Source organism: Uloborus diversus, chromosome 8, assembly GCF_026930045.1.
Source record: "Uloborus diversus isolate 005 chromosome 8, Udiv.v.3.1, whole genome shotgun sequence".
Lineage (NCBI taxonomy): Eukaryota > Metazoa > Arthropoda > Arachnida > Araneae > Uloboridae > Uloborus > Uloborus diversus.
In genome coordinates, this window is record NC_072738.1 from 144,933,909 (window position 1) to 144,959,872 (window position 25,964).

At 30.7% G+C, this 25,964-nt stretch overlaps 1 protein-coding gene across 1 annotated transcript in view; it reads left to right on the forward strand.

The window, feature by feature from the left end:
* Positions 1 to 25,079, forward strand: part of LOC129228312 (structural maintenance of chromosomes protein 1A-like) — a 74,647-nt gene extending 49,568 nt beyond the window's left edge. Inside the window, exons 15-27 of the mRNA XM_054862987.1 lie at positions 2,248 to 2,443; positions 2,526 to 2,594; positions 4,755 to 4,888; positions 5,360 to 5,481; positions 5,837 to 5,922; positions 6,090 to 6,308; positions 10,058 to 10,237; positions 12,802 to 12,914; positions 13,299 to 13,467; positions 17,754 to 17,932; positions 19,166 to 19,235; positions 20,668 to 20,778; positions 24,919 to 25,079. Of these exons, the coding sequence (XP_054718962.1) occupies positions 2,248 to 2,443; positions 2,526 to 2,594; positions 4,755 to 4,888; positions 5,360 to 5,481; positions 5,837 to 5,922; positions 6,090 to 6,308; positions 10,058 to 10,237; positions 12,802 to 12,914; positions 13,299 to 13,467; positions 17,754 to 17,932; positions 19,166 to 19,235; positions 20,668 to 20,778; positions 24,919 to 24,978 (1,708 nt within the window). The 3' untranslated portion in view covers positions 24,979 to 25,079. The remainder of the gene's footprint in view (positions 1 to 2,247; positions 2,444 to 2,525; positions 2,595 to 4,754; positions 4,889 to 5,359; positions 5,482 to 5,836; positions 5,923 to 6,089; positions 6,309 to 10,057; positions 10,238 to 12,801; positions 12,915 to 13,298; positions 13,468 to 17,753; positions 17,933 to 19,165; positions 19,236 to 20,667; positions 20,779 to 24,918) is intronic.
* Positions 25,080 to 25,964: the final 885 nt, after the last annotated feature.

The following is a 25,964-nucleotide window of genomic DNA, read 5'->3' on the forward strand; positions in this document are numbered from 1 at the left end:
TATTTTGAATTCATTACTAATAATAAAGTAGAAAGGCATTAGGCGATTTGACATGAAATGACCCATTGCAGGTTACAGCTATGAAAAGCTGCATCAAAAATATAAAAATCACTTTCCTCCTAAAGCGAATTTTTGAATGTTAATATTCTTGGGAAGTAGGGAAGGCTATTTTGCCTAGAGCAAAAATGTTACCTTTTTACAATCTTCATTCTTTATTTGTTACCCCCCCCCCCCCCCCCTCCTCCCTTCAGAGTTATGGTATTTAAGTTGTATTAATGAAATCCAGCAGAAGTAGAGCGATTGAAATACAAATGTGAAGACCAGCAACAGGATTTGGGCCCAGCTAGGCTGATCCTCTTCAGTTTAGTAGTCCCCAATGAAGATTAATGGCCCTCTTAAAGCTATCCACCGCTTTGCCGCCTCTTCCAGTAAGCAGCTTCAAGTGCCCACGACCCTACTAAAGTAGTACTTCTTCCTAATTTCCAGGTTAGCCTGATACTTGAATAGCCTAAAACCAGTGACCCCTCTTCTTGCTTTCTGTGCAAAAATTTTACCCATTAACATCTTTCATTTCCCTCATTAATCGGCAGTATGGCCACTTTGCCGATTATTTAATATCGACGAAATTTTGACGGTTAATCGAAGGAAAAAATATTTTTCAAAATTAATTTATTAAGCATTCCCTCAACAAGAAATTTGATGAATACATTTATGAACAATAAATAAACATCATTTGCTGCAAACATTATTATAGAACTAGTATGAAAGTGTATAGAGTAAAAACAAATAGTTTAGAAAGTGCCTAAAACTGAATGCAATATTAAAGAATAATTCTCACAGCTGAAATTCACATGACACAATAAAGAATAATTAAATATAGGATTTTAAATTGGAATGCGAGAAATATTTGTCCCTCACCTAGCCCCCTCCTCCCCTACACTTTTCATATTACCTGCCTTGCAGCTGCTTTTTATTTTTATGTTATTAATGTTATTTCTATTTATCTTTTGAAGGACATAACTGTAACAGAAAAAAAAAAGATGTGTTTATGGTCCCACTGGAACCTCCCTTAACTCTGTCCAACGAAAAAGAAAAAACTCCCAAAGGCTGACACAACTTGATTTTTTTTTTCAGTTATTTTGTTCCTTGAAACTATACATATGAGTGCATCACACCACAAACAATTTAAATTTAATTTTTATTTTTAAAAAAATTAAGGAAATGAGATAAATAAATAAATATTATTTTATGTAAAAAAAAATATGTACATACTTTACTACTATAGTGTGGTGCCAGTTAATAGAATCAGCTGCTTTAATGAATCAAATTGTCAAAAACAGAATAAAATCCAGCTTTATTGAATTAGCCGCTTTATTGAATCAGCTGCTTTATGGAACAAAACTGTTAAGAACAAACATGATTCATATAAGCGGCGGCCACTGTATAATTTTTTTACAAACTGATGGTTTAAGTAATATTGTTTTTATTTTTTTGAACAAATGTGCACATATACACAATGTTGCGTCGTGTTTCATGAGTGGATACTTTTCCCCTTTAGAATAGTGCTTTTAGATAACCTTATATTTTTTGTAATAAACAAAAAACTTTGATTAAATGACTACTAATAATTTAAAAATAAATTTAATTTAAAAAATGCTTTCTAAAATCAAAACAAGGAAAGAAAGAAAAAAAGTGACTGAGGGATCGTAGCTTTAAAAACAATCATGATCATTAATCGGACGATTACCAACAGGGCCTATTAATCGGTAATTGGCCAATTTGCTTATCGGTGCAACCCTAATAATGACATCAATGTAAAAGTTTTACCGATGCTCACTTTCAAATTTTCAAGTGTTTTTATGAGGTTGAAAGATTTTTTTGTATTTTAACTTATTGCAGAGTAGTTGTGTTGGTAATATGGCTGTATGAATCTAAGCCTACGCATTTTTAACAGCAATGACTATTAGAACTGCAGTTGCCTCTTGCTTATCCCCTTTTCAGGAGAGCTATTTAAATTTTGCTTAAGTAAAAGGCAAGCACGACTAATTTTAAAACATTGTAATGTCCTTAAAGACATTTCATAAGTGAACCGCTGTGTAAAAATTTAGATGTGACAAAATTCTTGCTCTTTTTCAACTTAACAATTTCACCTTAAGTTTAAAGCGAAAACCTATTTTGCACTTCATTTCAGCTGCTTATATGATTATTCAAGTCAACTTAAAAGCATCCTTTTCATTTTAACTTTAGGGATTTGGCCAAAAGAGCCAGACGCTGGGATGAAAAAGCTCTACACAATTTGAAGTATCGGAAAGAAAAGCTTACTGAAGAACTGAAAGAAATGATGAAGAAAACAAGAAAAGAATCTGATTTAACTACCATTCAATCTCAAATAAGAGGCTTAGAGACTCGTTTGAAATATTCCATAACTGATAAGGAAAATACAGTGAGTTTTAAATTATGTGCAATTGTATTTTAAAATGATTCTCTTTTTGTGACAAATGTTGTAAAAGTTTTTCTATATTTAGGAAAAACGTGTAATTGCTGGATTAGAAAAAGAAATTGCTGCTTTAGAGAGAGAGCTGAATACTTTTGAGGTCAGTTATAAAAAACTTTCTCTGATGACATTATTTTTTTGCTTGTAAAATCATTTTATGATGTAAAATGTTTCAAAATAGTATCCCTTATAGCAGGTGTTCCCAAAATGGGTTACCCGGCACCCTGAGATACTGCAGAGAGGGGAAGGGTGCCAAGTGCTCCTGGTATGAATATACAGTGAAATCCCGTTACAACAAATACCGATACAATGAAATATCCTTTACAACGAACAAAACGTTCAGTTCCGTTTTAAAACCCATTAAGATATTGTATTAAAAAATCTTGTTTTAATGAAACGAATTTCTTTTCAAATTCGTTATAATGAAATGTTTTTCTCAACATCAGTTTGAATATTTTTTACTTAATGCTGTTTTCGAAAGTTAAAACTACTAAATTAGGACTTTCACAAGTCGTAACGTGAAAACTCTGTACTTTGGAAACAGAGTCATTCAAGGGGGGAATCGGCTCATGCTAAAATGTTAGCTGATGTGAGACAGCAAAACCCAGTCTCTGGCCATACATAGTCTATTTCTGCACACCAAACGTGAGGCACCCTGCAAATTAGCAAGGGGTCAGCAAGATCTGAACTTTTCTTGAGATCAGTGTAAGTAGCGTTCATAAATTGGAATCTTTTATAATGCCATCTGGGACCAAATCTCATAAAAAAAGAAATAACACTTTTTGTCAAGACATTCGATGAATAAAGGTCAGTGTTCAATATTTTTTTACCTTTGTTTCTATGCAATTAACAATGAGTTTAATTACATTTTAGCTTGCTATTAATGGTAAATTTGTAGATTTAATTATATTGAAGTGTTGATTTGCAGATTTAAAAGGTTAATAAAAATGCAGTAAGTTGAAAAATGATTCTGTTACAGTGAAATTTTCTATCAGTCCTTTGAAGTTCGTTATAATGGGATTTCACTGTGTATATGAAAATAAGGGTGACCACTCATTCTAAAAACCGGAAATACCTGAAATTCACGAGAAATTTTGAAATACCACTGAAAAACCGGAAAAGCTCAAGGAAATCTGATTGGTTCTGGAAAATATGACCAGCAAAGTGTTGACTTTGAACATGATCACATGATTTCCTACCAATGGGCTCTTAGAGCGCAATACCGGAAAAGTTTTTTTATTCTGAAATATCAGATGTACTCGCTCAAAGTCCAAACCTTCTACCTTCAGGGAAAAAATTGAAAAATTTGCAGATTCTACTCCAGACTTTCAGAAGAAATTGAAAATATTTTGCAGAGTTTTTCTTGGGAATAAATGTTAGAAAAAGAAGTAAAAGGAATTGAAATAAATTTTTCACGATAGAAAAATGCTGTCTCCTCCCCCGCCCCCTAAATAATTTGTTGTGTAGGTTACTATGTTCGTTGTTTTATTCTAAATTAATATCACTAATATTTAGCTTTTTAATGTTTTGAAGCTTTATTCAGTCATTAATTTTGAAACGTGTCCTAATTACCACACTATTAATTATATGAAAGATTAGTCTTTAATGTTAATGCGGTATCAAATTAAATCAGAATGAAATTAAAAATTCAAATTAAATCAGAGAGTTGGTCCTCTCTCACAAAAAAATATTTTTTTCAATTCAAGGTTTTTTTTTATTTATTTATTTTATTTTTGAAATTTTGCCTTGCCAGTATTGTTATTGAATTTTCATAAGATTTATTGAATTGTCAAAGAATATTCTTATTACTACTTATGTAGGTAAAAACCTATATTTTTGGAAACATGCCCACATTCAGCACATGCTTCTCAAAAAATGTGTTTCATTTAATTCAAAAGAATTGAGATTTCAATTCTTATGCATCCTGTAAAAAATTTAATTATTACATATTTTTAATTATTCATAAACACTTGCTAAAAATGAAATTTTCAGCATTTTAGAAAAAAAATTGTTATTATTATTTAGCAAATAAAATTTTAATTTTTTGTAAGTGTTTACGAACTTTTGGGACACTTCTAGTCCCCCCCCCCCCCCATTTTTCTGTAAAATCGAAAGAACCAACATGAAAAAGAAACTGAAATGGAAAACAATTTTTCTAAAAATAGGCTCAATGACACAAAAAATTTTTTACAAGTTTTACAAAACTATTTCTGATACTTTTTATGTTCAAATAATCAGCATATCTTTATCACTATTACAGCCAAAAATAAATGACTTGGAAGACCGAATGAAAGAACGCGAGGGGAAAATTCAAGAAGTTAAAGAATCTATGAATACTGTTGAAGACAGAGTGTTTGCAGATTTTTGTAAATCTATAGGAGTAGAAAATATCAGGTTTGTAAATAAATTATGATTAAGTTAGTTTCTTTAAAAAATAGCACATAATTATTTTTTCTACTTTCTGAAATTAGTTCAGTTTGTATAATCTCTCAGCACAGAACAGTGCATAAAAACTTTATACCGCCAAAAAAAAAAAAATCCATTAGTAGTATAAGAATTATTTAAAATTGTTGTTGGAATAATTTACACTAAAGTTAATTTGTACTTTCGAGCTATTTATTGCATTTTGTTCTATTTTTATTTTAACTGTATTAAGGTTAACGATAATAAACTTTTAGTTAGTCAAATTGCACTTGCTAATTTATAACTTTTTCGAATTAGCTTTTGCTTTCTTTTCCATTTCTTCACAGTTGAGAGTATAAAATAACCATTTCTAGCTTACTTTTTAAAATTTCCTATTGAAATTTTAGTTCTTTTTCTAGAAATTTTACTTTATTATCTTTTACTATTTTCAATTTTGTGTAGGCAATATGAAGAGCGAGAATTACGTGCATCTCAAGAAAGGGAGAAAAAACGACTGGAGTTTGAAAATCAAAAAAATCGTATCACGAATAGACTTGAATATGAAAAGTCTAAAGATACCTCTGGTAAAATGTTTTGTTATTTTTTTCGTCAGCAGATTTCTGACGAGCAAATATTAAGCTACATAAAAATGTGCACAATATATAACAGTCATTCTTTCTTTCTATGTTTTAATTTTTTTAATTTCTCACCCTTGAAAGTTTCAATTACACCTAAAATTTTTCTGTTCAGCTTTATAAACTTCTGTGTACTTTACTTAAAAATTAAAATTTCAAATGTTTTTGCTCTGCAATTAAATTTTAGAAGCATAAATTCTGCTTCAAATTGCACTTCGTTTTTTCTCTTAATTTTATGTTGTTCATTTATCTATTTTCTTTTGATATTATAGTTCGTTAATTAGCTTCATTTTTGCATTTTCAGAGAATGTTAAAAAATGGACCAAAACAGTTGATGATGATGAAAAAGAACTTGAAAAACTAAAGAAAGCAGAAACAACACAAATGCAGGTATATATGTACTGTAATTGAAGAGGAAATGAGGATTTTGCTAGTTCAAAATCTATTTATTGCTAGTTCAAAATTTAAATAACAAAACTCAGAGCTTTTTAAAAATTTTAGTGATTATTTTTTTCTATAATTTAATAAACTATGTGCACATAAACATTTCTTTGTAGTTAATTGATGAAGACATGCAAAACTTGGAAAAGTTGAAAAATACAAAAATTTCAAAGAAGGCTGAAGTTGATAAAATTGATGAATCTACTGCTGAGATTCGTAAAAGGTTAGCAACTGCTCAAAAAGATATTACCAGTGTGCAAAAACAAGTTACTTCTTTAGAAACAAAACTTGAGCAAAAGAAAGCTGACAGGCATAGCTTATTTCAGACTTGTAAGGTAAATATCTTATAAAAATTGTATTTAAGAAAAGTAAATATTATTTGAATAGAAATCCTCCCTCTTTTTCTGTTCTTTTAATTTGTAAATGTATATATTTTTTATGTTTTCTAATCTATATATATAAAAATATCGTGTCACAATGTATGTTCGTGGTAACTCTGAAACTACTGAACCGATTTTTATCAAATTTCATACTTATCTGTAATTCGGTCCAACTTAAAAGATAGGATGGTTTTTATTTTATTTTTATTGCAAATAAAATGTTTATTATGCATTAAGAGTGTGTATTGATTGTTTGGTTCTATAAATTCTTAATAGATGGAGATGTAAGTTAATTCATCCTCAAAAATGTTTATTCTGAAGTTAATTAAAATTTACAAAAGGTACTGTGTTATGGATATCGATGGTTATTCATTATGCGCCGTAGAAACGGAAGAGAATAGTGGCCACACTTTTCAACGTAAGTCAAATTCTACAAATCAAGTTGAAATTGATAAGCAGTGGGTAGTTCCATACTCATCACTGCTTTTAAAAAGTATGACTCTCATATTAATGTCGAGTTTTGCAGTTCCGTGAAATCCATTGAGTACTTTTGCAAATTCGTTATTAAAGGTCCTTATTAGGTCGCATTTGAGGTACGAAATATGGACAAAAATGATGGAATAACACGATGAGAGATGAGTGGATATATAAGCAGCAATGAAGCTATCTGGCATAATTTAGTTTGTCCTTATACGAATGAGACCCTTCTGCACAGCATCTTGCAGTACATCTCGAAAACAGTTGACAAGTATGTTTTGCCGAAGATATTTTCTACAAAGAGCACTTGAACCACAAAAAAAGACACTGATTTTTTTTTTACATTATATCAAAAACCTAATGTGTCCGGGCGATTCTCAGAAATAAAGTTATTTACCAATGTTCCTCACTATTTTACATGCACTGTAAAAAAGTAGGAAATGTCATGGTTTATTTCCGTGGAACATGTCGGTATTTCATTGGTCCTCAACAATTTTATCGAAAATCAAGTATCTGGGTCAAAACATTTAGTGAATTGCAACAAATATCAAAAATGCAGACTTCTCACTGTTGGAAAAAATTACTTTTAGTTCCCAGTTTAAAGATTAACCAAGCGTATTTATTAAGTGTATCAACTTTAATTCGATTATGATCCGTCTACGATAAGCACCCAATGACAATGAATGAGCCTCTAGATTCCATAGCTTTGCATAAGTCGCAGGCGAGTAAGACTCATGGTACTTGTTTGCAATTCTGTCTAACCTTTCGCCATACTTGCAGTAATACTTTTGGAGCTTTTTTGGAAAAGTAGAAAAATGTCAAGCTTTTGTATTAAACTTACATAAGCTTTTTTTGAAAGTCCAGGGAGATTACTAATTTCTTCAAAAAGATTCCAGGATAATTTCAGGAAGGTTAATGAACTATACTGATGAATTGACTTCACTACTGTCGTCGTGGCCCTTCCAGATTGACGTAACTCCCAATGGGAGCAAGTGAGTCTCTGGATTCCGTAACTTTCCAAGAGTAACAAGCAAGTAGAATTCTTTGTGCATGCTTGCAAGTCCTTCTTAGCGGTGGCTATGGTTGCAATAATGCTTTTGGTACTTCCTTGGTGAGTCGAAAAATGTGCCAAGCTATTACTTTAAAACTTACTTAGGTTCTCTCTGAAGGTTTCAGTGAAATTATTGTTTCGAATTGGAGAGGTTTGGAATTCTTCAGAAAGACTTCAGGATAATTTTAGTAAGGTTTCTAAGTTTTAGTGGAAAACGTTCCTATTTTTTGCAAGATATATTACTGGGAGAAGTTGGGTGTATTCGCTGCCCATTAATTATCAGGAGGTTTCTTAATTGTTTTTACAGTGTTGAAAATCTGAAAGTCATGGAAGCCAAGTAACCAAAGAACACAACATTCATCAATCTCGTGTGTAATAAATGCCAAGACATTGGGTCCAAAACACCATCCAAAACAAAACTGTGCATCCAAAAAAAAGTGAATGTTTTTCCTGCACTTGTTTTCGGAAAACATTCACGGACAGACAGGAATATTTTTTCGGACTGTTAATTGTCAAGTGTTTAATGCATATCATGATGCATGTCGCAAATTGTAATTATTGGTAGCACACAGTCATTGGGAATTGACACTTTCTAATGCAGGTTTGACATAACAAGAAACAGTATTCGTCAACTGTTTAAAATAATTTTGACGACATCATATCCAACATAATCATCATTCTGTGGGGAAACTATATAAATTTTATGCTTGAAAATGTACTCCATAGAGTTAAACAAGCACACCAATGTCCAAATCTAGATTTTACACCAGAGATGTATAATGAAGCTTTAGTGTTAATTGAAGATCTATGCATTTCAATTTCAAATTTGTTGTTTAGTCATTATGGTGTGCTATCACCTGATCGATTGGTCATCGACTTAGTTAACACTGATTTGCAACGAGAAAAAAAACAGTGCAATGACGCTGTCTTAGCTACAATTATTGCAAATAATGAGCCATTACTGATAGCTGAAAGTTAATCATAATCAGGTTATGCTGACTGTCGATGCTGAACAAGGCTATACAGATGTCGCTGAAAACAAAGACGTAAACATTCCAACTGAATTTAAAAATTTTTTGGATATACCAGGAATGCCACTATAAGATTTCCGGTTGAAAATTGATTCACCAATTATTCTTTTTCGCAAATTTAAACACACCTAGATTATTCAATGGTACACCTTTCTTCATCAAAAGTTAACAATTTTGATGGAAAAGTTTAAAGGAGAAATTTTTGTGCTGCCACGTAATCCATTAATAGCATCATAATTTTCAAACACATTTGGAAGCCTTCAATTTCCAATTCGGTTAGCTTTTGCAAAGACCGTAAATAGAACTCAAGACCAAACAATGTCTACTTTCGGTTTGGGTTTGAAACACACATGTTTCTCTAATGGGCACCTATCTAGCACCTACTCTCAAATGGGAAAGTTATCATGCCTGTTCCTGTTAGCAAAAGACAAGTTCAGCAAGAATATTGTGTATATTGCTTGGCATGCAAGCAAATTAATCTGATGCTTACTTGGGTCTTATTTTGAAAGCAAAAAATGTGTTTAAAGTAATTATTAGGTTTTTTGAAAATATTTGCACTAGCTGAAACATCATGTAATTATTCAGTGAATTACCGCCCATTCGCCAGGGCTAAAGCAGAAATACGTGAAATACACCGCCAGCTCAATCATTTCCAGCCGAGGACTGCAGTTTCGTGCTTATTAGCACTCATCAGCCCGGCATAGGAAAGTGACTGAGCTGGAGATGGAAAACCTCATAAATAAGCCAAGAGTGCGAAACAAACTGGTAGCTAATATAGAATTAGCAGACCAGACGAGTGACCGAAGCAATGGTTTGGTTCAACTCGAAGATTGAACGCAAGGCATGGTATATTCAGTAAATTACATTTACTGAAATTTTTTAGTTTTCCATCTCCAGCTCAGTCACTTTCCTATGCCGGGCTGATGAGTGCTAATAAGCACGAAACTGCAGTCCTCGGCTGGAAATGACTGAGCTGGCGGTGTATTTCACGTATCATGTAATTAGTTTGTTTTACAGTCTTTCCTCAATGAAACTAGTTATTAATCAAAGGGGGGGGAGTGGGTACTTCGTTAACAATAATTGTTATTTTGTATGAATGGTGGATTGTAATATGCTTCACAACTTCATGTATTGGTTTTACACAGTTAGAAGATATAAAAATTCCAATGAAGAAAGGATCAATGGATGATATTGATCATGCGGCCTCTAGCCAGCAAGATGATGTAGATCTTGAAACATCAGGCAACCAAAGCACTCAACGAATTTATGAAAAGGAAGCCAAAATAGTCTTAGACTACTCTGATTTGGAGGAGGATCTTAAAGAGGTATGTTGCCTGTTGAATGAACTTGTTTGTTCTTTTAATGTTACTTAATTTAGTAGACCATTAATTTTTCCTCTAGATATCAAATTGTAAGCATGAATGCATTACAGTTAAACATTGAAAATCTAAAATATGCTGCACTGGGCCAACTGTGGCTCATAGAGCTTTCCAGCAGTTTTCGGCATTGTAGCAACATACTAAATGCAAATTTACTGCCTGTGAAGATAAACAATGATAGCATAGGAAAATAAAATATTGTCAAGTGTCATGACATCTTGTTTCTTCTTTTTTGAATTGACTAAGCAATACTTATTGGCAATAGAAAAGGAATAAAATAAGTGCAAGAAAAAAACGCTGTGAATCTCCTTTTATTTGGCTATTTTGTGATCGCGTTTAAATGGGCAATGTAGTACATACTAATAGGTTAAATTGGGTGCAACTTATCAAAAAATTAGTTATAAATGCCTCAATAATTTGTTAAAGGTATTTACAACTGATCTTTTGACTAATATTTGTCCGAATAGTATATTTGTTAAAATCTATGTTTAACTGAACCTCAAAATCTATTGTTTGTCAACTTTAACTTGCAGCACTTCAAATTGTAATAATAGCATTATGTCAAAAGGTGCCACATTTAATTTCCTAAACTATTAAGTAATTTACATACTTTTCTAATTTTCTATAGTAATGGGGAAAAAAATGCATTAATTGAATATAGATGTTTAATATATTTTGAAAACATATTTCATGTTTTTGCTGACTTCTTAATCAGTTGGTGTTTTTTAAATTTTAGTTCTAGAATAAAAGCATAAAATTGTGAAAAGTATGATATTTAATTTCCAAAAATGTTAAGCATTTTTTGTACCTTCCTAGTTTTGTATATAGTAGTGCAATAAAAATTAATAAATCAGACACAGATGTCTGACTTCTGAATTAGTTGTGACTCAATTGTCTAAATCAGTATCTTAAATAAATCAACCCCCTCTCTCAATAAAAACACAGCCTATGAAATAGTTTGATATTTAATTTCCAAAAGTATAAGTAATTTACAACATGCCTTTCTAACAGGGTTGGGTTTTGGACTGTCCAAAACTGGTTTTGGACAGGACAGGGTGTTTTTACCGTCCAAAACTGTCTAAAACTATCCAAAAGTGTCCAAAACTGTCTTAAACTGTCAAAAACTATGCTAAAGTTAAAAGGGTGTAATCTCATCAAGTCGTATTGATTGCAATATTCGTAATGCATAAATATAGACGTAACCGAAGTTTAATTAATGAGTTTTTTATAATATTTTTTTCTAAAATGTTATTTTAAAAAATGTTTTACTTAAAAAATTAGTAAAAACTACTACGTAAAAACTTTCTTATGTAACAGTTGGTAGAGTTATGAGAGGAAATTCACAACACTGCCCAGACAACTAATTTCAGATCCATTTATAATTGAAAGGAATGTTATTAAATGTGCAATATTTAAGTGAAAAAAAAAGCTTAAATTTTTTAATGATTTTTGCAAATAAGTTTATACGATGTTTTAACGAAAATTATTTTTTAAATCATAGATTAATTAACAAGAAATTGATGATTAAACACTTATATTGTAAAACTAGTGTTATTCTCTTTTTTTAGTTCATATTTTTTAATACATTCTGAAACGACAAAAAATTGTAACTTATTACATTTAAGTCAATTATTGCACTGTATTTTGAACACTTTCTTTTGCACACATGCATAAATGTCGAAAAACTTGGTTTATGGAAGAAAAAAAAATTCCTACATACAAATTGAAGTTTTCAATGAAGAATTTAATTTCTACATAATTAGATTAAAATCAGCTGCATAAATAAACTACATACATATATATTTATACTTGAATGTTCACACTGAACAAATGTATTAAATAGTCAAAAAAAAAATTAAATAAATAAATAATTTTGACACATTTTGTTCTGTTTTTGATATTTTCTCACAAAATATACTTTCTCGAGAAATAGTTTTGGACACTTTCGGACACAAGGGCTTCAAACAGGATGATAAAAAACTTGCCAACCCTGCTTTCATTTGCACACATGTATAAACATAGGGAAATTTGGTTGCTATTATCAAAAAAAAAAAAAAAAACTAATGCAAAGAAATTGAAATTTTTATCAAGAATTCAACGTCTATGTAACTAAGTTAAAATCAGCTGCATAAATAAGTTGAATGTTCTCCATTGAATATATGTTCAATATAAATAATTACTTCAATACATTTTATTCTGTTTTTGGTGCTTTCTCACGGAATGCAATTTTTCAAAAAATATAGTTTTGGACACTTTCGGATAGTTTTGGACACAAGGGTTTTGGACAGGACGGTAAAAACCAGGGTTTTTGCCGTAGTGTCTAAAACCTTGCCAACCTTGCTTTCTAATTATCCATGATGATGAAATGAAAATTAACAGATTTAATAGAGAGAGAGATAATTGCTGTATTTCAAAAGCATGTTTCATACTTCTACTGGTTTCGAAGTCAGTACAGGTAACTATGTTTCCAGCATAATTCTTTTAATTTATGTGTAATGTTCTTTTCACAGCTGGATACTAATGATGAAATAAAGAAAGAAGGAGATCGTTTAAATAAAGAAGTTAATGATATGCTTTCTCTTTTGAAAAGAATTCAAGCTCCAAATATGAAAGCTATGGAAAAGTAAGATATGTTTCCAATGCATACATTTTAACTTAATTCATAAATATGAAGTGAAGTAGGGTCTTCCCCCCCCCCCCTCATTTTCAAATAAAAATGTGTTCTTTGAAATCTTTTATTTAATTTTGTCTAGATCATAATGGTGTTTTTAATCAGGAATTTCCTTTGGAAAAAAAGTCATAATCTTTTGAACTCTTGCTAGTTATTTTCAAAGAAACCTATTGGTCATTTGAATTATAAATTAACCTATGATTATTTTACTTATTTCAATGAGGTGAGATGAATAAAATTTAAGTGTTTTGTTTTAAACTCTTAAACTTTTTTCTGTTATTACTTTTTCTGAAATCTACTCATGGGTAACTTACTATTAATTTATGTAATTTTCAGGCTTGATGGAGTAAAAGAGAGGTTAAAAGAAACTGATACTGAATTTGAAAATGCCAGAAGAAGGGCTAAAAAATCAAAACAGACATTTGAGAAAGTTAAACGAGAGAGATATGATAAATTCATGAAATGTTTTGATCATGTCTCTAACAGAATCGATGAAATTTATAAAGTAAGTTTAAAAAAAAACCTTTTTTTAATTCTTTGCTTTCGCTGGTGAAATGTAGGAGTAAGATTTAAAACATGTAAAAATCAAATTTTGGCATTTTGGATTATTCTGCAAACTGATTGTCATGTCATTTGATCCCTTTTATTGACCCCGACGCAAAAGGGACAGGATTATTTGTATGGCTTATCTGTGCCTGTCTGTGTCTTCGTAGCTCCTAAATGGCTGAACCCATTTTGCTAACACTTTTTTGTTTGAAAGGTGACTTGATAGAGTCAGGGGTCGAAGTGGTCCTATATATCCTATATTTCCTATATTTTCAAAAAAAAGTATGAAAATCGTCCTATATTTCCTATATTTTTGGAAAATGTCCTATAATTCCTATATTCCTGTTTTTTATCCAATTTATTTCTTTAAAACAACAGTAAATAAACTATCTGACTTCGGATTTTTCGTCAAAAGTACGTGTGCAAACGAATTTCAAATTAAAAATCACAACTTACTTAATCCTGCAACAGGCATCTTCTCTCATTGGCTACAGCAATATGACGTCACTGTTGTGGGTGGAGTTTCGAGAACGAATTCTGAAGTTGGTTTTAGAATTTTGCGTTTGGCAACAGCATTGTTTTGTTTTCCAGCGTGGTTTTTTTTTTTTTGGTTTTGTGTTCGTGGTTTTTTTTGGTTTTTGTTTTCGCGGGTATATTTTTGTCTTCAGTGCATTTTCTGATCGGAATGTTATAATAGTCTTTTTGCAATCTTTTCTTTTTGTGGAATTTTATAGAACAAAATATCTGTATGTTTGTGCTACAAAGTATTGGTTATTTCCTGTTAGTTCTCAACACAAAGACGGTTTATATTTATTTATATAAGCTATGTTTGTGACACTTCTATCCCTGCAAAAATTGTGAGTTGCTGTGTTAATTATCAATAAATTTCACTTTGTTCTTTTTTTTCTTTTTCTTTTTTTTTTCTAAAAAGTACACTTTTTTCAAAAATTATTCTTTCAACTACAGGAAAGTCATTTCAGGTGTAAGTTATAATTTTGTTTGAAGGTTTTTTTTTTTTAAACAAAATCATTGATAAGAATAAATAAATAATATGTATGTATTATTTCTTTTTTCATAGCAAAACTATTCATATAATGTGTCCTATATTTGTCCTTTATTTTTTGTGGAAAATGTCCTATATGTGACAAGTCGATCACTTCTACCCCTGTAGAGTGTGTTCTTAGCTAAGTATTATCGTTGTTGTACTGTAATTACTGGAAATATTAGTTAAAAACTTAATTAGCATTCATTTGCAATTTTGTTAGTGATGACTTGCTTAAATGTTTAAAGTATTAGTACCAATAAAAAAAAAGTAGGAATTTTTCTGCGTATGGTAGAGATGAGTTCGGGCTCATTTTTGAGAGCCTGGGCCCGCCCGAGCCCGAAAATTTGTAACCGAGCCGCCCGCGAGCCCGAGTGATATTGTCTCCGACAAAAATCCGAGCCCGAAGGAAACTTTCTTGTATCAAAAACCTGAGCCTTCTACAGTTGGACATGATCTCTCTGTTAATGAAAAATGTTACGTCAAATGTTCTTCATTGACAGAAGTTTCTAAATTTTTTAAAATGCTTCACTTCAAATGCATTATTGTATGACACATTGCAATAGTAATTGCAAAAAAATACTATAAATAAGCGTCAATTAATTAATTTATTTTTGAGGGGGAGGGGTAAATTTGATATTGATTGAACTGATTTAAATGTTCCTTTCATTTTCTCACAGTAGGAAAATGTTTATTTGCTTTGAATTTGTATGGAGATTGGCGATTGAATACCTGTTCTTGAGGCCGAGCCCGCCCGAAACCTATTTCAGGGTGGCGACAGATCAGGGAAAAGTCAAGGAACTTTATTAATCAGGGAAAAGTTGAGGAAATATCAGGGAATTTCGAAAAAATAACAAAAAATCAGGGAAAATTGATTTTATGATGCAAAAAAAAAAATTTTTTTTGCTTTACAAAATTAAGTACTCTAATTCCTTACGCATTTTCCAATTATCTGTTCAAAAAAGAAAAGTAAAATTAATGAGGTGCGATTATACACTGCTGCATATTTGTGCATCTTTTTCCCTCAACGTCAAAGTATTGAATCTTATTAACCACAGGATGAACTTCCTAAGATTGCTTCTGTGTCTGTTAGGTTGTTTATTTTACCTAGCTTGAAGTTTCCTTTCACGCTTTCAATGCTACGTAAAATAAACAACCATACAAGCAAAGAGTAAGCCTTCATTAATGCCTTAGCTCCATTACCTTTATTCCATTGTCTCAAAAAAAATTAGCGTACTGTAATCAAGATTTCAAGAAGAAATCTTTGGTTTTTGAATTAATACTGATGAATGCTTAAAAGTTATTACTTCTTCGCATTTTTAATTTAATTGCTAAAATTGAACTTTCAATCAAAAAAACTTTGTTTTTGCCGTTATACTATTTGTTGTCACCGCAGATTATAAAGGTTTTCTTTTCTTTAGACTTAAATGATTCTTTTATTTTATAACTAAGTTGCATTCCTCCTTTATATATTTTGAAATTAACTAATTGCTTTTTTTTTTTGCATTTCAAAGTTGTTTGTTACAACAGCAATCTAAGCTTTTTCTTCGTTACATACTGAAATCATTTGAAATGGAGTTAACTTGTTTACTCAAGTAATTAATACATTAAAACCTATGTTCTTGATTAGAGAAAAGCTCCCTATGAATGGATGTCAAATGGTTTCATCTGTTTTGCATAAATATGTCAATTAGTTACATAGGAATAACTACATTACTTCTATTCTTTCACTATTACTTGTTGTTCTTGCAACAATTATTATATACTGTTTGAAAATTGTGTTCGAAATAATTTCAATTACTTTTTAGTTCTATCAAAAATACTTAGGAGTGATTTTAATAGTTTCTTAAAATTTTTATGCTGAACGGTTTCTGGAAGAAAAGTATTTTTTTTTTTTTTAATTTTCTATAATCTTTCCACGTAGAAAAATTTAATATACTGTTTTGTAGGGGGTTTTTCCCCAAAAAAATTGACTTGATATGTTGTTTTTTTTACCATTTTATTAAAAAAAGTAGCATTTTTTAAAAATATTTCAACATTACACAACTTAAAACGTTTAAAATACTGCATTTTATACAAAGATACGATGGATTTCAAGTGGAGCAAAGAAAGGAAACCATTATCATTGGTAACGTAAATCAGGGAAATTTGGTGAACTTAATCGGGGAAAAGTCAGGGAACTTTTTTTCACTTGTCGCCAGAGCCCGAGCCCGCTTCGGGCCTGGGCCCGGGCTGAGCCCGTCTCATCTCTAGCGTATGGTGGAATTTGTTTAGAATTTCTTAGGTATATAGAACTGGAATTATAATCTTTTTTATAAATTTTAAATACAATTCTAATTCTTTATTTGTGCTATTGGTAGTAGTCCAGGCTAGAAGGCGGTATACCTCTTTTTCGAACATACACTGCTCGACATTGAAAATGCAACACCAAGAAGGAGTGTTCAAAAATTTATGCAAATTTTAGAGTAGACGTACATCACTGAGTTATGTAAATGATGTGAAATGCGCAGCTCTCCAACGCTTTTTTTTTTAAAAAGTTTGCTTTCATCTTGGGTTTTTTTTTCCTTTTAGATTGAGATATTATTTTGTCAAATCTTGTATGTTGTGTATGTAGACTGAAAATATTCTTCATGAATTGAAAATTTTTAAAATAGTCAACTGGGACAATTACTGGAGAAAAGAGACATGACATTGATAGCGTTATGTTTTGAAACTTATGCTGGAAAGTAAAACATTGTGCTGTTCATACATCAACCAAAAATGTAGATTAAATAAATATGTTTCTTTTTTTTTATCTTTCTAAATGATTTTCAATTTAAATACAAGTGTTAAACTATGCAAAACTAAGGTCCTAATAATTGGCAAATACCTCAGTGAATAATGTTAAAATTAAGTAGAGGCTTATATTTCTTGTTGTGCATAATGAAATACAGGTACAACCAGCTGATGTTGCCAACTACTAATCAATCAAATTTTATATATAATTCCATGTGATTTTTTTGTACAGCTTATTGTATTCCTACTATTGTTCATTATTATATTTTAATTGTTTATGAAAGTAAGTAGTGCAATTTGTAATGAAATAATATCCACTAAATCATCAGTTGTAATTTTCTATGCATTTGGTTGTTTATGTACGTTTTCTGCAATATTAAATAGATATAAAATGCAACTAAACAGAACTGTTTTTTAAATTTTACTAGGCTTTAACCAACAACCAAAGCGCACAAGCATTTCTCGGTCCTGAAAATCCTGAAGAACCATATCTGGAAGGCCTTAATTATAATTGTGTCGCTCCAGGAAAGAGGTTTCAACCTATGAGTAATCTTTCTGGTGGAGAAAAAACTGTTGCTGCTCTTGCTCTCCTTTTCTCAGTACATAGGTATGTCTAAGGGTATCCAATATTATTGATACCAGAACCAATACTTATGATTATTTATACCAGTAGTATTGATGTCAAAAGATACAGTATCAAACTTAAACATTTAATATCAAAGAGAAGTTCTTTTAAATGCTTAAACATTAAACTGGCAAACATACAATTTCAAGTAATTTTTACTTTAGAACTCAACCTTTTAGTGATATAATTTGAATAAATTGCATTGAAATGTTTCATTAAAATTTGCATTAACTGAAGTTGTTTCCTGCAATTAATAGCATTTTTATGATGTATTTCAGTGAATGCAAATGAGGTGCATTATTGTACTTTTTCATTTGTCTGAAATATGTGTTCAGGTTTTTGTGATGATTTCTCCACATGCATAGAAAGTGTGTTGCTGCATGCTATTTGTTACTACTTTGTTGAGGTTTGAAATAGTGTGCAGAATTATGCAAAGCGCATACAAAATGAAAACATCCGCACAATTCAAAATGCCCCCCCCCCCCCGGTTCTAATACGTGTTTCATTGTTTTATATTCCCCATGTCTTGCAGCTGCGGGACTTGTTCCGTGAAGTTATAAGTTTCTAGAAAGTCCAGAAATAATAGAGGATCTCTATTTAATTCATCACTGGCAAATTGGAGACAGTCCAATTTGTGTTCTTGTAAAGTGATCTCAGAAGCACAATCCCCCCTCCTTCTAAGTTCTTTGAATTGACTTTATGATGAATCTATTGAAACTGCGGGAAAGGAGACAACATTTAAATTTGGCAATACTAAAATGGAGGCTCATCTATATAGCAACCTGAGTACTTTTCATCATACATGCTTGATCGTGTTTTAGATGCTTTTATTTCGTGCATTTTATTTATATATTGTTTAAATTTCAATAACAAAATATCCTTGTAAATTCTCATGTAATGTGTAGCTGCCGTTTTTGGTCTTTCGCCAATGTGTTTTCTTAAATTTAAAAATAAAAAAAAAAGCAATGTCCTTCAATAATGTGAAATATTGGTTGTACTAACACTTTTGATGAGTCACAAATGTTGGGGGGGGGGGGGTATTTGACAGGTCATACCCCTTTTAAATGAATAATATTCTCATAAAACTTAACTTTTGACTGAATGCGTTATCACTATTTTTCAGTCATTTATTTTTTGCAAACTATCAACATCATAAAAATTTAAACTATGAAATTCATCAGTTAATTTCGTTTTTATTGTTGTTTCTAATTTCAGTTATCAACCTGCTCCATTTTTTGTCCTGGATGAAATTGATGCTGCTTTAGATAACACAAATATTGGAAAGGTAATACTTTGGGTAACTCTCATTATCAATAAGAATTGAATGCTATTGCACTTTTTATAGACTTCAAGTAACATTAACACTTCTTTTTTATATTTTATCTAATTAGGGCATACATAATTCATTTGTTGTTGTGCAAAAGTTGTTTAATGTTGAAAAATTTATCAGATAATAAATCACATGGTTTATTTTTGTAAAGTTTTGCAAGCATATTCAAGAGGAATCTTGTGACTCGATACATTCTCCTTTTCATCTATTTAATACCAGTAGTACCTGCACGGCTTTGCCCGTAATAGAAAATTAAAAGGTCTTTTGGTTTGCCCGTATATTTACAAATAATGTATGTTGAGTTTTCTCGCCAATTGGCTTGTGCCCATGTTAGGGTTCCACGATATAATAATTTCTTAATTTACTTGTCCATCTTATGATGATTTTGTTCTTAAAATTGGAATAGAAAAAGAACCACATCGAATTTTCGAAAAATCGCTTTGATGTGCACACCCCCATGCTGCAAACTAACTTTGTGCCAAATTTCATAAAAATCAGCCAAACAGTCTCGGCGCTATGCGCATCACAGAGATCCTGACAGACAGAGAGACTTTCAGCTTTATTATTAGTAAAGATTTCTTTACCATCACATGGTGCGAAAAGCACTGGATCTTGGATGCTAAAAAAATCAACAGCAAGCATAAAGAATGTATGAGGAATAGAGAGTAGTAATTCAGTATCCTATATGGCCACAAAAATAACTAAGATACTATTCAACTACTGGTAATAATCAGTATTGATCCAGAAATGCATAATATACGTATGTTCAATATGGGTTCTTATGATCCTGTAGAACTTTGAAAAGTCGGAAATTGATATCCCTTTAAAAAAATCAGGTAAAAGTCAAGGAAAATTGTAAGTTTTTGCCAAAACCTGTTGAAATGAGAGGATTTTTTCCCCTACCATGTCTGAGGGAATCTACACTGCTTGTAATGACAGGTCATTATTTAAATTTAATTATATGTAATTATGATGTAATGAATATGTTAAAATAAACTTCTATACAGTAGCTGCCGCTTATTTGAGTCACCTTTGTTCTAAACAGTTCTGATTCCATAAAGCAGCTGATTCAATAAAGCAGCTAATTCAATACAGCTGGATTCTGTTCTGTTTTTGACTATTTGATTCATTAAACCACTGATTCAATTAACCGGCGTCCACTGTATTAGAAAAGTCAGTTTCAATTTAATTGTTTTTAAGTCATAGAAGTTCTCTGAATTTTTAAACTATGTATTTACATCATCTGAAGTGTTTTTAGTTATTTGTCAAATGCTAGTCACTAGTCAGTCTACCCTAGTAACTTTATTTGTAGGAAAAATTGAACTTTTGCTTGGAAATTTGTTGTGTTTGATTTTATTAAAATAACTAATTTTGCTTTAAAATTTAGGTCGCTCGATTTATCCGGGAACAGACAGAAACATCTTTTCAGTGTATTGTCATTTCACTCAAAGAAGAATTTTATGGACATGCTGATTCATTAGTCGGTATCGTTCCAGATGTAAGTTTTGAATGATTGGTTTAAGTTTTACTTCTCCTTTGCTCATTTTCAAAATCTTTGAAATTTGAACACAAATTGATGTGAGCCTAAGCAGAAATACTTGTCTGAAATTGCTGATCTAGCAGATAATTATTTGAATAAATTATATTTGATAAAATTGAGTACATAAGGTGGAATATTGTTTCACTAAATTTCTGAATTCTCATGAAATCTGTCAATATAAAAATTGGTAATAGGCAGGGGCTTTCTACTGTTAAACTTAAAAATTTAGCAAGGCTATTATTTAATTAAATGTATGTTGATTTAGGCTTGTTCTTAAGAACAGAATAAGTCTTTATTTATCATTATTATCATTATTTATGCATAGCTTTTCAACATTCTTACAAGATAACTTCTCAGTTGTAATTAATAATTATGTATTTTTCATTGATAATATTGAACACAATTGGTTTCTTGAGTAATGCATAATGCTATCTCAGTATTGTAGATATAGAGTAAAAATACTCACTCAATTTTTGTTCAAATAGCGTTAAATATATATCTATGATACAAGTAACTCTTATTTGAGTTAAAATACTTGTCTTTAGTTATTTTTACCTCCTCCTCCCCCCTCCAGTAGAACACCTCAAGCATATTTACATTAAAATGAAAAAGATATCAACTATTTTATTAGGAACAAAGTAAAATTATATCATTGCTGGAAACAGCTCAGCAGGTGTGGATGATTGAATAATATTGTTAATTAATTTTAATAAAACATTTGTGTTAAAAACTAAAAGTTTTTTTTTTTTTTTTTTTTTTTTGCATTGTTGTGCAATTATAATGTTTAATTCACTTCTGTTTAACGTTGTTGGTTGCTGTAATTTATAAAAAAAAATTTAAATTTTTGTTTAAAAAAAATCTAGGTATAGTGTTAAAACAACAGGTTTAATTTCTTCTTGGTAATGTATGTAAATCATAATGCGTTTTTTTCCCCACTTTAAAACACTTTAATGGTTCTGTGCACAAACTTGTTTTTTGTCCTTTGTGTGTGTGTGTGTTTTTAGCATATGAGTGAAAGTTTCTCCATTTAACAAATAATTTTATGTATTAGTCACAAATGATTTTTTCATTGTTCTTAGCATGTAGACATGGTGAATCTGGAAAAGTAGCTGAAACTTTGAGAGGTGATAGAGTACATCTACACTATTCGTAATCACATAGCATTGTAGGGTTGGAAAAGCTTTCATTATGAGATAGAGCAAGCGTTCCCATCCCATTTGCCACAACCCATAAGTTGGCCCCAGGCAGCAGGGTTTGTTGATTTAAATGGACTTGATTTAAAGCGTGATTAAAATCATGATTTAAATCAAGTGATTTTTTAAAAAAAAAATCATTGATTTTAATCAAGTGATTTTTTTAAACAGAATCATCGATTAAAATTAGTTGATTTTATTTTTATAATTAATTTTGCATTTAAAATGTGGCTCTAAATTTAACAATACTGCATTATACAATCTTAACTCCAACTGGCAAAACTACATAGATCCCTCTTTCTGTGTGTGTAACAGGTTTTCAAACTCTTTCAACATTGCTTTTACTCCAAAATTAGTTGTTGAGAAGAAATTAAAAATTTGCAGTTTTTCTCATACACCATGACAAATATGTCATAGTCAAGAAAAGTAATTGTTCAACGTATTATTTTACACTAAAAGTGTAAATGATGATGGAAACCTTATATTTTAGCAAAGCGTAAAACAAAATCAAATCTTATCTAAACATTATAACATATTGATAAATCTTCAAAAAATATTGAATATTTGAAGTACTTTTCCTACTTTTAAAAGTTAGCTGAATGGATTCATTAGTTCAGATTGCTTTGTTATAGTTGAAAGATTGATGGATGTAGCTGAGGGGGTGTAATTAAACATTAAATTTTATTTGAATCATGCATTTGTGTTAAAACTGGTTACTTAAACTATAATTAAAAAATAACTATTGCCATGAAATGAAAATAGCTAAAAAGTTGCTTTTTCATCTATAGTATGAAATACATTATGTTGATAAATGTAAAGTAATTAATACCCACAAATTTTTGAAGATCTTAAAAAAATTGAAGAAATCTGATTCAAATAAAAAAAAATCTGATTTAAATAAAATAAATCTCATTTAAATAAAAAGAAAATCAGACTTTTTTGATTTTTTTTTTTTTTTTTAAATCAAAAAATCACAAACCCTGCCACGCAGGCTGATACTGGGCTGTGAACATTGGTTGAGGTTGAGAGGCTGAGCTTAGAGAAATTATGGGATCCAAAATCCATTTTTCAAGTTGATTCACTAGTGAAATGCAAGTCACTTAAAAACTCTCCATGGCTCGTAGCTACTAAGGAAGACTTTTCTTAATTTTGACTTTTTATGTGTTTCAGGAACTTTTCTAAAGTCCAAGATATAATTCAATAGACCAGAAACCCTTTGAATTAAATTACCAGAAAAATTAAAAGTAGATTCTATTGAAGAATACTCGTTAGTTAAGCTGTCACATGACCTGACTCTAAAATCAATTTTTAAAAACAAAACATTGTTCCCATTCTGGATAAATGTTTGGTAAGACTAACCAGATATTTCTAAATTTCAGACACACTTGATTTGTTTGGTCTATGTGAAAGAGCCTTATCAACTGAGAAATAAATATAGGAATATATTGAATGTTAAGAGTTATTTCCATTTCCATCCCGATATTGACCGTCTCATGGAGGAAAAACTCAAAAGTCAGGGTTTTTAATTTTAAACTTAGATTGCATGTTTTGACTTTAATTACAGTTTGATTGCAAAATCAACACAGTAAAAATTTTTCATTATTAAAAAATTTGTTCTGAAAAAAAAAAAACTGAAATAAATATTTAACCCGTTGCCAAAGAACAATAAGAAAGCCAGCTCTGCTTTTTGTAATGAAATTTCCTACTGTGATGTGTCAATTGAGAATAGATAAAACGTAGAAAGAGTGAAGCCTTCATTTCTTGAGAGCAATGATTTTAGGGCCCGAGATATATTTTAAAGTAAAGTACTGGAAGGTTCACGCAAAACGTGTGTTCTGTCGTCGTAGTTGAACCATGTGACCGGATCGGTGCTTTAGATTTTCCTAACCAAATGATCAGAAAGTACCGCACCTAGCAACATTTGTTTCTCGGCACAAACCCATCTGAGTTTTGGCACCAATGTCAAGAATACTTTAAGGATTATCGAACTAACCAGTGCATTATTAAAGAAAAAGATGATGGAATTTAAAGACGAAACAAATTTTATCATCGTCTAGATAAATTACAACAGGGTAGTTCTGTACACAAAAGATCAGTACAGTGGCATCTTTAGTGGAAAGAACAAATTAGGCAATATATGAAGTTTTAAAAGTTTTCGTTCAAAAGATCGGAGCGCTAATCGGTCGGAGTTGGCTTCGCTCACTGATCGGCTGGATTACAGTAATGTGGTAGCTTGGCGACTTTGGCTATAAACAATAGAGTTGCATGATGATTTGTTTACATTTATAGCTATTGTTAATGTAATTTATTGTATTTTTTGTTTGTTTGTCAAAATATTTCAAATTGCGAAGGATTGTTTTTCGTTTTTAAAGAGTGTTTTGTCATTTTACTTGAAGAATGTGTTTATTTTACATCGGGGGAGGAGGAGAGTGATTTTCGCTTATTCAGAGAACTGTTTTTACCTTTATCATTTTTTTAAACGATATCCTTTCCATTATTTTATTCTTTTTCATATAGGGGATGTTGCAGCAGGATTTCCCGTTTGTTCTAGATTTGTAGTTAGTTTTTTTACACTTAATATCTGAGGACGCTTTTTATCCTTTGAGTATGGCTAAAGGAACAAACCATCAAGTACGGGAGAAAAAATAGGTAACAAAAACAACTGCTCAGTGGGCATTAGATAAATCAAGTTGTAATAAATATACGCATTCTGACACCAAGCAGCTTAAAATATATTCTTTTTACTTCTTTTTTTTTTTTTTTTTCAACAAAACGGTTCAAATACTTGATAGTTTATTGAAATTTTTTAACTTTTCAATTTACAAAGTTTGAGCAGAACAACGTCTGTCGGGTCCTCTAGTATTTTACTAAATGTGTTTGTATTTATTGTGTTTTTCTTTTATAGCCGGGAGAGTGTACAATAAGCCGAGTTTTGACGTGGGATCTGACGCAGTATGAAGAGTGAAAATAATTCTCATCAATAAAGTATTTTCATCATTGTCAAAAAACAGATTATATATATATTACACACACACGTTTATATTGTGTGTAACATTCATTGTACATGTGAAGTACATGTGAAGAGTGAAAATGATGCATCATTTTTTAACAAAAGTGTTTTTAAATGATATCATCTGAAGTTCAAGTGCAAATATGTGAAACTTTATTTTAAAAGTTGAACTCTGTAAATTAGAATTTTCATCAATAAATTTTCTTATCTTATATTTCCTGAAAGATTTTGAAAATACTTTTTGGAAGAAAGTAGCTGATAAAATGCTTTTTTCACAGTGTCCATTGTTATAGAAGTAACATTTATGTAAATTCATTGAAGAGCATTTATATTGTTTGTTGTAAAAAGTTGGGTTGATACATTCTAGTTTCGAATTTCTCACAGTACTGGAATATTTTTTACCTTTTATATTATTACATTATTGGTGACAGATTAAACTATATTGACTTGTAGGGAAAATGACTTGATCTTATGAGGGAATAAAATAATTTATGTGTTTTGAGAGGCATTATTTTGAAATTCAGACAAAAAGAAAAAATTTTGGGCGTTACAATTTTTTTTTTTTTTTTTTTTGTAAAAATTGGTCATAAGACGTGATCTATGACATTTTTAGCCTTCAAAAACTTTTGGTTCACTCGGTATAGATACATTCTCGAAGTTTAATGTTTTTTAGCAAGACGAATTTTAGTGCACTATAGTTCTTTGCACAAACCCTACCTCACGGTTATGTTGTGTTGTTTTTGATGCTAATGACTTCATAGTTATTTTTTTTGGGGATTGTTGTTTTTTTTAGTTATGCACTCACAAAGTAAGGTTTACAATCTGTTTTCACCTTTGTTATTTCCACCAAAAAGCAGCACTCCATAAGGTGGTGTTGAAGAAGCACAACAAAAGCCCTGAAATTCACATTGCAGACCTTTCGCCAAAAAAGGGCTACGCAA